Raw genomic sequence first — 14649 nt, forward strand, 5'->3', positions numbered from 1 at the left:
TAGTGTATAGTGTAGTGTACAGTAGTGTAGTGTATAGTGTAGTGTATAGTGTTGTGTATAGTAGTGAAATGTACAGTGTAGTGTAGTGTATAGTGTAGTGTATAGTGTAGTGCATAGTAGTGTAGTGTATAGTATAGTGTATACAGTGTAGTGTAGTGTATAGTAGTGTAGTGTATAGTAGTGTAGTGTATAGTAGTGTAGTGTACAGTGTAGTGTACAGTGTGTAGAGGTGACGCACGTTGAGGTAGTCGCAGTGCAGAGTGGATGGAGTCCGTTTCTTCTTCTTCTGTGGAACGGGCGGCTTGGGGAACTTGAGCACGAGCGAGAGACGCCGTACCTCGTCCGCACTGACACACACAGACACACACAGACACACACACACACACAGACACACTGTTACATACTGTTACATACTGTTACACACACATACACACTGTTACACACTGTTACACACACACACTGTTACACACTGTTACACACACACACTGTTACACACTGTTACACACACAGACACACACAGACACACACACACACACAGACACACTGTTACACACACACACTGTTACACACACACTGTTACACACACACTGTTACACACTGTTACACACACACACACTGTTACACACACACACTGTTACACACTGTTACACACACACACTGTTACACACTGTTACACACACACACACTGTTACACACTGTTACACACTGTTACACACACACACACTGTTACACACACACACACTGTTACACACACACACTGTTACACACTGTTACACACACACACTGTTACACACACACACACTGTTACACACACACAGACTGTTACACACACACACTGTTACACACACACAGACTGTTACACACACACACTGTTACACACACTGTTACACACTGACACACACACACACACTGTTACACACTGACACACACACACACACTGTTACACACACTGTTACACACTGTTACACACACACACTGTTACACACACTGTTACACACACACACTGTTACACACACACACTGTTACACACTGTTACACACACACTGTTACACACACTGTTACACACACACAGACACACACACAGACACACACTGTTACACACACTGTTACACACACACACACTGTTACACACTGTTACACACACACACACTGTTACACACACTGTTACACACACACACACTGTTACACACTGTTACACACACACACTGTTACACACACTGTTACACACACACACAGACACTGTTACACACTGTTACACACACACACACTGTTACACACACACACACTGTTACACACTGTTACACACACACACACTGTTACACACACACTGTTACACACACACACAGACACTGTTACACACTGTTACACACACACACACTGTTACACACACACACACTGTTACACACTGTTACACACACACACACTGTTACACACTGTTACACACACACACACTGTTACACACACACACACACACTGTTACACACTGTTACACACACACTGTTACACACACACTGTTACACACACTGTTACACACACACTGTTACACACACTGTTACACACACACAGACACACACACAGACACACACTGTTACACACACACACACTGTTACACACACTGTTACACACACACAGACACACACACAGACACACACTGTTACACACACACACTGTTACACACTGCTACACACACACACTGTTACACACTGTTACACACACACTGTTACACACACTGTTACACAGACACACACAGACACACACACACAGACTGTTACACACACTGTTACACACACAGACTGGTACACACACTGTTAGACACACAGACACACACAGACACACACAGACACACACTGTTACACACACACAGACACACACAGACACACACACACTGTTACACACTGTTACACACACAGACTGTTACACACACTGTTACACACACACACAGACACACACACACACACAGACACACACACACACACACACAGACACACACAGACACACACACAGACACACACACACACACTGTGACACACACACAGACACACACACACAGACACACACAGACACACACACAGACACACATACACAGACACACACAGACACACACACAGACACACACACAGACACACACACACACACACAGACACACACACACACAGACACACACACAGACACACACACACAACAACAACCGCCATTCGTCATTAAGTGGCAGTGACGTCACCCCGACGCTTGTGCCAGGCCATGTGCACCTTGAGGTGTGTCTGTGTGTGTGTCTGTGTGTGTGTCTGTGTGTGTCTGTGTGTGTGTGTCTGTCTGTGTGTGTCTGTGTGTGTCTGTGTGACTGGCCTGGCACAAACGTCGTGGTGACGTCACCGCCACTTGGTGGCGAATGGCGGTTGTTGTTGTTGTGTGAGTGTCTGTGTGTGTCTTTGTGTGTGTGTCTGTGTCTAGTCCAGCAAAACAACCCCCTACCTCCTCGCGGTGCCGGACGGGCAACTCTGTCGTGGACAGCGCTGTGGGGGGAGGGGCCAATTCCAATTGGCTCCTCCCCTCATGGCGTCTGTGTCCACCACAGTGGCTAAACGGGGGCTCTGAATGGGTGCGAGGGGCTGGTAACCCCTCCACCTTCAATTACCACTAAACCACGAGTTAAACTGAAATATGTAACTTATAAGCTTGTGCCGGAGGCCCCGGGGGGACAGGCGTCTATGACGTCTCCTGGCCAAACCCCAATTGGCGGAGCCAGGAGATTTAATCTCTACCCTCGGGGCTCCTCCAGAAACAACGTAAAGTCACTACGGATGGCAACGAGGAATGTTCGAACGCTCACTACGGAGGAGAGGCTGCCACTCCTCTGCCGGGAGCTGGACCGGTACCGCCTGGATCTCTGTGGCATTCAGGAGGTCCGGTGGACCGGTTGTGGCTCCTGCCACCATGAGGGGTGGACAGTCCTCTACTTGGGGCAGCAGACTGCCAAACAACAGGGTGTGGCTCTTCTTTTGAACAAAAGAATGAAGGGGGCGTGGGAGCGTGGCGGTGAGGTGTGGGAAGCTGTAAGCCCCAGGCTACTTTGGGCTCGACTTCCCATCAACCGGAGGCGAGGAGTGGTGGTCGTGGTTACTTATGCCCCCACCGAAGACGAGCATCCGTGGAGGGATGCAGGCAAAGCCAATGACTCAGATGCCTTCTATGACCTCCTGTCACAGGTGCTGGCTAAAGTGGCACCTCGGGATAGAGTTATCATGTTGGGTGACTTCAACGCCCGAGTTGGTCATGATGCTGGCACCTGGTCTGGAGTGATTGGAGGGCATGGGCCAGATTAGCTAAATAACAATGGTAGGAGGCTGATAGATTTTTGTGCAGCCCATGGGCTTGTAATTACAAACACGCTGTTCCGGCATCGGCGCATCCACACAACATCATGGATGCACGCCGGGTCCAAGCAAGAACATCTGCTGGACTACAAAGTGACGGACCAGCGGATGCGAGCCCATGTCCTTGACACCAGGACCTACCGTGGAGCTGATCTGCCCTCTGACCATCGACTAGTCATCTGTAAGATGTGCCTGCCATTCTTCCACTCTGGTGGTGGGTGTACACCCAGGACCCCATTCCAACCTAAAGTGGCCTGGTCTTAGTTATCTGATGAAAGTTGCAAGCGAGAATTTCATCATTGATTGCAGCTGGGATTGGCATCATCCCCCACTCCTCCTGATGTCGAGGGTAAATGGGCGAGGTTTAGGACTGTGACTCATGCAGCTGCAATGGCTGCTTTGGGTAATCGGTCCAGACCTCCCCAGAGACCCTGGCTGACAGAGGAGGTGTTCAGGATAGTTGAGAAAAAGCGACAGGCCCACTGTCATCGGCTACAGAATCCCACGTCAGAGAATGAGGAGGCTTACCGCAGCCTTCGCTCGGAGGTTCGGAGAGCCATGAGGCGCTGCAAGGATGGGTGGTGGTCGCGGGTTGCTGAGGAGATGGAGTCTGCCTCAGTGGCCCGCGATCACAAATCTCTACTTAACTCCATCAAAAAAGTTACCTGCAGCGCCACACCTATGACCATTATTAGGGGAACAAACGGTGATCAAATCTCCGACCCCCAGGAACAGGTTTGCAGATTTGCTGAGCATTTCTGTGAGGTCCTGCGGGAGGGAAAATCCCTCAGCCAGGAAAACATCGTGGCACAAAGTGAGGATGACCCTGCTGAGGCTGCGGTGCCTCAAATATTGGAATAAGTCACCCCCTGTGAGTGGCTGGCTGAAGTACCATCTGTTGAGGAAGTACTGAAGGCGATCTGGAGTCTGAGACCAGGAAAGGCAGCGGGCAGAGATGATCTCCTAAGCGAAATGCTGAGGGAGGGTGGCGTTTGTGCACAGACTGCCCTATATGACATCATAACAACAGTCTGGACCACTGGACGGGTTCCGCAGGATTGGAAGGATGCCCTGGTGGTCCCCCTTTTTAAGAAGGGGGAGCGCACAGACTGTAACAACTACGGGGGCATCTCACTCCTCAGTGTGCCGGGAAAGGTCCTGGCAAGGATTATTCAACATCGCCTTGCCAGGCACACTGAGGAGAGGCTTGCGGAGCCCCAGTGTGGTTTCAGGAAAGGGCAGTCCTGCACAGATGCCATATTTTATGTCCGTCTGCTACAGCAGAGGTGTAGGGAATTCCAACAAGACCTACATCTCTGCCTTATTGACCTGGTCAAGGCCTATGATACCATCAGTAGGCCTGGGCTCTGGGTTGTTCTTCGTGCTTTTGGAGTACCTGACCCTCTGCTCACGATCATTAAGGACCTTCATGATGGTGAGCGGGCCCGGGGAAACTACGTGGCCGGGAGTCAGAGCCATTCCCTGTACACCTTGGGGTGCGACAGGGATGTCCTCCGGCTCCCACATTATTTAACATCTATTTTGACCACGTAGTTCATGAAGCCTTCAATAGCTCTACCGGGGGAATCTCCATTTGGTACAGATATCATGGGAGGCTGATCGATGCCCGGGTGCGGTCAAGGGACGGCTCCCTATTGCTCAACCACGTTATGTATGCCGATGATTTGGTAATAGCTGCTCATTCAGAGGAGGAGTTGGAGACGCTGCTGCTGAGACTGGAGCGTGCCACTAAGAGGTGGGGCCTTACCATCAGCCCCACCAAAACCAAGCACCTGCCTGGGTATTTTGTACCATCGGACACTCCACCCCCACAACTCCCAATCGGTGATGGGGCAGTTGTGGAGAGAGTGGAGAGTTTCCCATACCTGGGCAGTGTGCTTATGACTGGCACCAGTTTAACAGCAGAGGTCTCACTCCGAAACAGTCGAGCGGCAATATCTTTTCATCGGTTGCGTAACGTTGTGTGGAAGCTACCTGGTCTGTCGCTCCACACTAAGCTTCAGGTCTTCTCGGCCATGGTCATTCCCTCCCTTCTCTACGCTAGCGAAACGTGGACCCCCCTAATGGAACATCTTCGCCGGTTGGAAACAATTAGGCTGGCCTGCCTACGATCCATCCTGGGTCTAACCAGGCTGGATTGTGTGAGGAGCTCACAAATCCTTGAAAGATCTGGGCAAGGTCCCATCGGTGAGCTCCTCCCGCAGGCAAGGCTGCGTTGGCTGGGTCATGTAGCCCGCATGCCCAGCCACCGCATGCCAAAACAGCTTTTGTTCGGCCTGATCGAGGGGGCTAAACGGGCGCGGCACGGGCTAGAGAAGAGATGGAGTGACGTGGTACAGGAGGACGTGGAGCTGAGTGAACTTGCCGATGACCGGTACCAGCGGTGTCAAGATCGGCCTCTGTGGAGGAGGCTCGTGAAGGACGCTGCTGGGCAGTTGGAGGCAGTCGCCCTCCAACAACAACGGAGGGCGGAAGAGCGACGCTCACAACAACGAGCGGAGCGCCGGGTGGCTAAAGCACAGCAGGTTGGCACAGTAGGGGGCACAGGTGGTGCATCAGCCAGTCATCTCAGTCATCTCAGTCAGTCGACCCGTGGCACCTGGGTCTGCCCCATGACCTCTTGCCCGTGGACGTTCGACACTTCACGTGGCCTCAAGGTGCACATAGCCTGGCACAAGCGTCGTGGTGACGTCACCACCACTTAGTGGCGAATGGCGGTTGTTGTTGTTGTTGTGTGTTTGTGTCTGTGTCTGTGTGCGTGTGTGTGTGCGTGTGTCTGTGTGTGTGTCTGTGTGTGTGTCTGTGTGTGTGTGTCTGTGTGTGTGTGCGTGTGTGTGTGCATGTGTCTGTGTGTGTGTCTGTGTGTGTGTGCGTGTGTGCGTATCTGTGTGTGTCTGTGTGTGTGTGTCTGTGTGTGTGTGTCTGTGTGTGTGTGTGTGTCTGTGTGTGTGTGTGTGTCTGTGTGTGTCTGTGTGTGTCTGTGTGTGTGTGTGTGTCACCTCTCTATGAGCTGCTTGCCCAGCACGATCTTGGTCCCCTCCACCTTGATGAGCTCCTCGTTGTCGTTGGCGATGACGGTGCGCTCCAGCTCCTCCTCCTGCTCCTCCGTCATGGCGACGGGGTTGGAGGGGGGCGCGTTGGTCTGGTAGTACAGGGGGCAGCACTTGTTGGTGCGCATGTGGCCGATGGCGCCACACGCACCACACTTCAGCTGCCGGGGGGAGGGGGGCGGCGAGGGAGGGAGAGACCGTTCAGAGTGAGTTGACCGTTCCAAGAGCGGGTGGGTGGGTGAGTGAGTGGGTGGGTGAGTGGGTGGGTGGGTGGGTGAGCGGGTGGGTGGGTGAGTGGGTGAGTGGGTGAGTGGGTGAGCGGGTGAGCGGGTGGGTGAGTGGGTGGGTGGGTGGGTGAGCAGGCGGCTGGGTGAGTGAGCGGGTGGGTGGGTGAGTGGGTGGGTGGGTGAGCGAGTGGCTGAGCAAGTGGCTGGGTGAGTGAGCGGCTAGGTGAGTGAGCGTGTGTGCGAGTGAGCATGTGGTTGGGTGGGTGAGCAGGCAGCTGGGTGAGTGAGCGGGTGGGTGAGTGGGTGGGTGAACGAGCGGCTGGGTGAGCGAATGGGTGGTTGAGCGTGTGGGTGAGCGTGTGGGTGAGCGTGTGGGTGAGCGTGTGGGTGAGCGTGTGGGTGAGCGTGTGGGTGAGCACGTTACCCTCACCTTGAGATCCGGTCGCTCCTTCACTTTCTTGGGCTTCTTCTCAGGCGGAGCGCGTGTTCGCTCACGCTCCTGGTTACGCTTCAATCTCCGCAGCTGCTCCTGTGGGGAGGAGAAGCCGGGAGCCAGGCGGAGTCACGGGGAGACGCGGGGAGACACGGGGAGACAGAGGGAGACAGAGGGAGACACGGGGAGACGCGGGGAGACGCGGGGAGTCATGGTGAGACACGGGGAGACGCGGGGAGACAGAGAGAGATAAGGGGAGACTTGGGGAGTCATGGTGAGACACGGGGAGACACGCGGAGACACGGGGAGTCAGGGTGAGACACGGGGAGACACGGGGAGTCATGGTGAGACACGGGGAGACACGGGGAGACACGGGGAGACACGGGGAGACACGGTGAGACACGGGGAGACGCGGGGAGACAGAGAGAGATAAGGGGAGACTTGGGGAGTCATGGTGAGACACGGGGAGACACGCGGAGACACGGGGAGTCAGAGTGAGACACGGGGAGACACGCGGAGACACGGGGAGTCAGGGTGAGACACGGGGAGACAGAGAGAGATAAGGGGAGACACGGGGAGTCAGGGTGAGACACGGGGAGTCAGGGTGAGACACGGGGAGACACGGGGAGACACGGGGAGACAGAGACACGGTGAGACACAGTGAGACACGTGGAGACACGGTGAGACAGAGACACGGTGAGACACAGTGAGACACGGTGAGACAGAGACACAGTGAGACAGAGACACGGTGAGACAGAGACACAGTGAGACAGAGACACGGTGAGACAGAGACACAGTGAGACAGAGACACGGTGAGACAGAGACACAGTGAGACAGAGACACGGTGAGACAGAGACACAGTGAGACAGAGACACGGTGAGACAGAGACACAGTGAGACAGAGACACGGTGAGACAGAGACACAGTGAGACAGAGACACGTGGAGACACGGAGTGAGACGCTACCTGAATCCTCCGGCGCTCTCTCCTCATCTCCTCCCTGTGCTGCTCATCGTAGAGCGCAAACTTCTTACTGGGGGGGGCGGGGGGGGGGGTGGGGGGGGCGGGGGGGGTGGGGGGTGGGGGTGGGGTTAGCTGGGGGCCAAGTTGGTGGCAGCAGCGTGGTGGCGATGGTGGTGGTGGTGGTGATGGTGGTGGTGGTGATGGTGGTGGTGATGGTGGTGGTGGTGATGGTGGTGGTGATGGTGGTGGTGGTGATGGTGGTGGTGATGGTGGTGATGGTGGTGGTGATGGTGGTGGTGATGGTGGTGGTGATGGTGATGGTGACAGTGGTGATGGTGGTGATGGTGGTGGTGATGGTGGTGGTGATGGTGATGGTGACAGTGGTGATGATGGTGATGGTGATGATGGTGGTGGTGATGATGGTGGTGGTGACGATGATGGTGGTGGTGGTGGTGATGGTGGTGATGGTGGTGGTGATGATGGTGGTGACGGTGGTGGTGGTGGTGATGGTGGTGACGGTGGTGGTGACAGTGGTGATGGTGGTGGTGACGGTGATGATGGTGGTGGTGACAGTGGTGGTGGTGATGGTGGTGGTGGTGACAGTGGTGATGATGGTGGTGATGATGGTGGTGGTAGTGATGATGGTGGTGGTGACAGTGGTGGTGACAGTGGTGGTGGTGATGATGGTGGTGGTGATGGTGGTGGTGATGGTGGTGATGGTGATGGTGGTGACGGTGGTGATGGTGATGACGGTGGTGATGACGATGATGGTGGCGATGATGGTGGTGGTGACGATGATGGTGGTGATGACGATGATGGTGATGGTGGCGATGATGGTGGTGGTGGTGACGATGATGATGATGGTGACGATGATGATGATGGTGGTGGTGACGATGATGATGATGGTGGTGGTGGTGGTGATGATGGTGGTGGTGGTGATGATGGTGGTGACAGTGGTGACGACGATGATGGTGGTGACAGTGGTGGTGGTGGTGACGATGATGGTGGTGGTGACAGTGGTGGTAATGGTGGTGACGACGATGGTGATGATGGTGGTGACGACGATGATCGTGATGGTGGTGACGATGATGGTGGTGGTAGTGACAGTGGTGGTGATGATGATGGTGGTGGTAGTGACAGTGGTGGTGATGACGATGGTGGTGGTGGTGACAGTGGTGATGATGGTGGTGACGATGATGATGGTGATGGTGGTAGTGACGATGATGATGATAGTGGTGGTAGTGACAGTGGTGGTGACGATGATGGTGGTGGTGATGATGGTGGTGGTGGTGACAGTGGTGATGATGGTGGTGGTGACAGTGGTGATGATGGTGGTGGTGACAGTGGTGATGATGGTGGTGATGATGATGGTGGTGACAGTGGTGATGGTGGTGGTGACGATGATGGTGGTGGTAGTGACAGTGGTGGTGACGATGATGGTGGTGGTGGTGGTGGTGACAGTGGTGATGACGGTGGTGATGATGGTGGTGATGATGATGGTGGTGGTGACAGCGGTGATGATGGTGGTGACGACGATGATGGTGGTGGCGGTGGACGCCGGTGCACGCCGGTGGACCCACATGAAGTCGTCGTCCTTGGTGGAGCGTATTCGTGCGTATGCGTCGATGACGGCCGCCTTGCGCACCGTCTCACAGCGGACGTACTCCTTCCCCTCCTCGTCACGGAACGTGCGGTAGATCTTCAGCCGGCGCCCGGCGGCGCTCGAGGTCATGGACGCCACCGAGGCCGCGTCGTCGTCGCCGCCGCCGCGGTGCTGCTGCTGGAGGCCGCCGCCGCCGCCGCCGGCGCCACCGGCACCGCCGCCCAGGCCAATGACTGCGGTGGCGGGGGAGGGATATCACGGGAGGGTCACGGGAGGGTCACGGGAGGGACACGGGAGGGTCACGGGAGGGTCGCCGGGGGTCACGGGAGGGTGAACAGGGGTCACGGGAGGGTCACGGGAGGGTCACAGGAGGGTCACGGGAGGGTCGCGGGAGGGACATGGGAGGGTCACGGGAGGGTCACGGGAGGGTCGCCGGGGGTCACGGGAGGGTGAACAGGGGTCACGGGAGGGTCACGGGAGGGTCACGGGAGGGTCACGGGAGGGTCGCGGGAGGATCAACAGGACTCATGGTAGGGTTAAAGGTCACGGGAGGGTCGCCCGGGGTCGCGGGAGGGTCAACTAGGGGATCACCACCGCCCCCGCCCCGACTCACGTGAGACGCGCCTCTCACGCCCTCCGATGGCGCGGCCCCCACCACCACCACCACCTCCTCCTCCACCTCCTCCTCCACCTCCTCTGCCCGATCCTCCACCTCCACCGTCGTCGTCGCCGCCGCCGCCGTCATCGTCCCCTCGCGCCGCCGCCGCCGCGGCCGCGGCCGCGGCCGCGGCCCCGCCCATCATCATCATGCGGTGCAGCTCGTGCCGCTCGTGCTCCTCGCGCTCACGGCACAGCTGCTGCAGCGAGTGCTTGCCGCGCTGCTGCTGCAGCATGCTCTCCAGCGACTTGCCCATCTCCTCAAAGTCGCTGTCCTCGCCCGAGCTGCTCTCGTCGTCCGTCGACAGCACCTCCGTCGACGAGAGCACCCTGGGGCGGGGCGGCGGGGCGGGGGGGGCGTGTTGTACACGAGCCTTTTCCATCATTGATATTAACAATAATACCCGCCGATATATATTTTTTAATAATAAAGGAAACAACGCATTAAAAACACGCAAACCCAAAAACGCGCAAACACAGATGGAGATCATAAACAGGCCATTAATAAATAAAGAAATAATAAATCTCTCGAGGCGATGGATGTTAGCAGCTATCTGCGAAGATCTCCAGATGAACAAGAGTTTGATGTGCCCTAAGGGAGGTCACGCAGAGGGAAGCCCTCCGCAAGCCAGAAACGGGGACGCCCACGGGGTTAAACCATATATATTTATTTTGTCATTAAAACAACGGTTAAAATTTAAAATGCAATAACAAGAATAAGCCAAAGTTAGCGGTCCTCGCGCTCACTCCAATTAAGACCAGGCCACCAGATACATCAGTGAATTATTATCCAATAATTAATTCGCTATCGAATGATTTTCACCTTTAATGCTTTTACTGTTAAAACAAAGCTTGGAAACAGAAATACCGAGTCACATTAAAGGTTATTGAGAAGGAATGAGGCGAACGGGCAAACTTGCGAAAGAGTTTAAACAAAATCCCAAGCAACCCCGACCACCTTTGTCTCTCTCGCAGCGCGGAGAAGCAGGAATCACAAGGGGGCCAATCTGGAGCTAGCCAGACGGCTTAATGAGAAAACACACACAACAGCCAGCAAGCACGTTTTTAAGTTAAAGAAGTGACTACACATCAGTCACACATAAAATTAAGAATAACGTGTTCACCTTACACGACATGCCTTTATAGAACCTTACAGAACCAAGGGATATGGATTCCAACAATCAAGAAACGGACCTCTTAAACTCAGGATGAAAATTATTTTTCTTTTTAATAATTCCATCATAACAATGCGAACCTCGGTAAACCGAGAGGGGTGTCGGGAGGACGTAGTTGCAAACACGAGTCTTGGCGAACATGGGACCAAATGGTATTTGAGAAATATGAAGTCGAAAGTATAAAGAGATAGGTGCTCCCGACCACCTTTGTCTCTCCCGCAGAGCGCGAGAGAGGAATTTCACGCCAGGGCAAACAGATCGTTATCGCAGGAGCCATCTGTACACACACACGAACTCACACACACAGACCACGCCCCCACCCCCCTTTTCCACTGCGCGGAGAGAATTGTCTTTGAATATAACGGTCAGCCGCATTTTCAAAAGTCAGCCAACAGTTAAGTCAGTCAAGAGAGAGTGAAGTCAGTCAAGACAGATCAGCGAGTCAAGACGTCCACAGGACAAGCAGTCGCATGGAGCGGCTGGCTCTGAGCCTCGCTGAGTAGCGAGGATCCCCGAGTCGCGACGTATCAACAAAAGTGAGTCATACAGCAGTGGAGAGAAACCTGCTGTCAGCGAACCAGCACGGGCACGTTCGCGCACTTCAACAGAGAGAGCACGTGCGAATCAACTCACTCAACAGAAGAAAAAGCTTGGCCAGCCGCCAACAAAGTACCAGCGAATCAGCGCTGAGAGCGCTCGAGCATCTCCACAGAGGAAGCACGTGCAACGTGGCTCAACCAGCAGCGGAAAAGCACGAGCAGCCGCCAACAACTTCAGCAAACCAGCGACCAAGCGCGTGCGACTTGAGCCGTACAGCGGCGGAGGGAACCTGCTGCCAGAGAGCCGCCAACAACCTCAACAAGAGAGAGGGCGCGTGCGACTCGGCTCACTCAGCAGAAGAAAAACTTGACCTGTCGCCCGCGAGCGCTGCGTCAGATACTACCAGCAGCGGAAAGAGCGCGGCCAGCAACGCCAAGCAAGAGCGTGCAGCGGCTCAGCCAGCAGTGGAGAGAAACTGCTGTCAGCGAACCAGCACGGGACGCGTTCGCGCATCTTCAAGGAGAGGGAGCGCGCGCCACCAGCGTGCCATCGGCACCAGCATCGGCACCAGCGCGTGCCAACAGCGTGCCACCAGCGTGCCACCAGCACCAGCACCAGCGCGTGCCAACAGCGTGCCACCAGCTTGCCACAGCGCGCAACTTCGCATCACCAGAGCTGAGAGGGCAGCGGCCCCGCACTCAACACCCATCGGCGCGACGACGGCGAGCGTCGTGCCGACTCATCCAGCCAGCGGTGGACAGAAACTGGCAGCCGTTCGTATGCCCCTCCCCCCCACACTCTCCCCCTCCTCCTCCTCACTCCCCCACCGCTACACGACGAACACAAACTTTTTTTTCGACAAGGAAATCAACCTAGGCGTTTGCTCAATGCAAGAAATCAACAACGCTCCCATTAAACGTACAAGACTCATGATAACTGCGTCAACTATTAGCTGATAACGAAAAACATCGCCACCCATTGAGTTACGTTGATGAGGCAATCAGAAGCATTTCAGTCGAACGCTTTAATTGCATAATCGTTGATGAATCAATGAACGAACATCGCCCGTGGTACTGTGCTGACGATCTCAAGCATAATAATTCCGCATATCAGAATGTGTTAAGGATTGGATACGAATCAAAGACCGAGTGCCGTGTTGTGTAATAATTCAAGTATACGAATTTGTATATAATAGAGTTAAGGTTTGATAGAATAGTTTATGCATGTTTAATCTCTCTCTCAACAACCGATTGATTGCGTTACGCGCCGGGAATTAACCACAGGTGCCGCTATCGAGGGTGAAACAACGCAATCGTGATGGTATCATGTTAACGCCGTGTTGAAATTCCAAAATCTCGAGATTGAGTTTTCATATTATCCAAAAATTAAAGTTAGCTAGAAAACAAAATTGATTAAAGCAGAAGGTCTGTGTGTGATTCTTCCTGAAATTCTGCGTAATATTGTTCTGCGTATGAGATCTGAATCCTGGGGACCTATCATAAGCACACTATCACCACACATAATCCATAACACACATAATTCATAATGTTCAATCGAGAGTAATCATATCCTTATCGATAATACGGAATTAAACAGCAGAGTCGAATCGACTCTCTCTCATTCATGCTCACAACACCTACAAAACTGCATACGATCAATTGCGTTATTCCAATTCATAACACAATCCTCGTCACCGAGGCTCGACCTGCATTATCATAACCACGCCCACTCTCGAATCAGTATAATTTATGCACATAATTACAATAAATTAACATGAATTAGGATAAATTATGCAAATTTCAAATTTCATTTAATTTTCATTATTTTCATCAATTTTCGTAACACCTATATATACAACAGGGGGACAGCCGCGGAGTTCGCGAGCGGACGAGGTCGGTGATGCGTCACCCCGTGACCCCGCACACCCCCCCGCCGTGTCTCGCCGTGGCGTCTCCCCGTGTCTCCCCGTGTCTCCTCGTGGTGTCTCACCGTGATCCCCGTGTCTCCCCGTGGTCTCCCCATGGTGTCTCCCCCCGTGGTGTCCCACCGTGGTGTCCCCCCCGTGTCTCCCTGTGTCCCACCATGTCTCCCCGTGGTCTCCCCCCGTGGTCTCCCCCCGTGGTGTCCCACCGTGTCTCCCCGTGTCTCCCTGTGTCCCACCGTGTCTCCCCGTGTCTCCCCGTGTCCCACCGTGTCTCCCCGTGTCTCCCCGTGTCCCCCGTGTCTCCCCGTGTCTCCCCGTGTCCCCCGTGTCTCCCCGTGTCCCACCGTGTCTCCCCGTGTCTCCCCGTGTCTCCCCGTGGTGTCTCCCCGTGTCCCACTGTGGTCTCCCCGTGGTGTCCCACCGTGGTGTGTCCCACCGTGGTGTGTCCCACCGTGGTGTCCCACCGTGGTGTGTCCCCCGTGTCTCCCCGTGTCCCCCCGTGTCTCCCCGTGTCTCCCCGTGTCCCACTGTGGTCTCCCCGTGGTGTCCCACCGTGGTGTGTCCCCCGTGTCCCCCCGTGTCCCACCGTGTCTCCCCGTGTCTCCCCGTGTCCCCCGTGTCTCCCCGTGTCCCACCGTGTCTCCCCGTGTCCCACTGTGGTCTCCCCGTGGTGTCCCACCGTGG

General features: G+C 54.8%; 1 protein-coding gene across 1 annotated transcript in view; it reads right to left on the reverse strand.

Moving 5' to 3' along the window:
• The window catches only part of LOC116958346 (transcription initiation factor TFIID subunit 1-like), a 101305-nt gene that overhangs the window by 27423 nt on the left and 59233 nt on the right, over nt 1-14649 (reverse strand). Inside the window, 7 exon segments of the mRNA XM_076058570.1 lie at nt 239-347; nt 6395-6606; nt 7103-7201; nt 8070-8136; nt 9647-9902; nt 10261-10466; nt 10468-10656. Of these exon segments, the coding sequence (XP_075914685.1) occupies nt 239-347; nt 6395-6606; nt 7103-7201; nt 8070-8136; nt 9647-9902; nt 10261-10466; nt 10468-10656 (1138 nt within the window).

The sequence above is a fragment of the Petromyzon marinus genome, assembly GCF_048934315.1.
Source record: "Petromyzon marinus isolate PM22_M1 ecotype Great Lakes invasive population chromosome 76 unlocalized genomic scaffold, UKy_Petmar_22M1.pri1.0 chr76_unloc.3, whole genome shotgun sequence".
Lineage (NCBI taxonomy): Eukaryota > Metazoa > Chordata > Hyperoartia > Petromyzontiformes > Petromyzontidae > Petromyzon > Petromyzon marinus.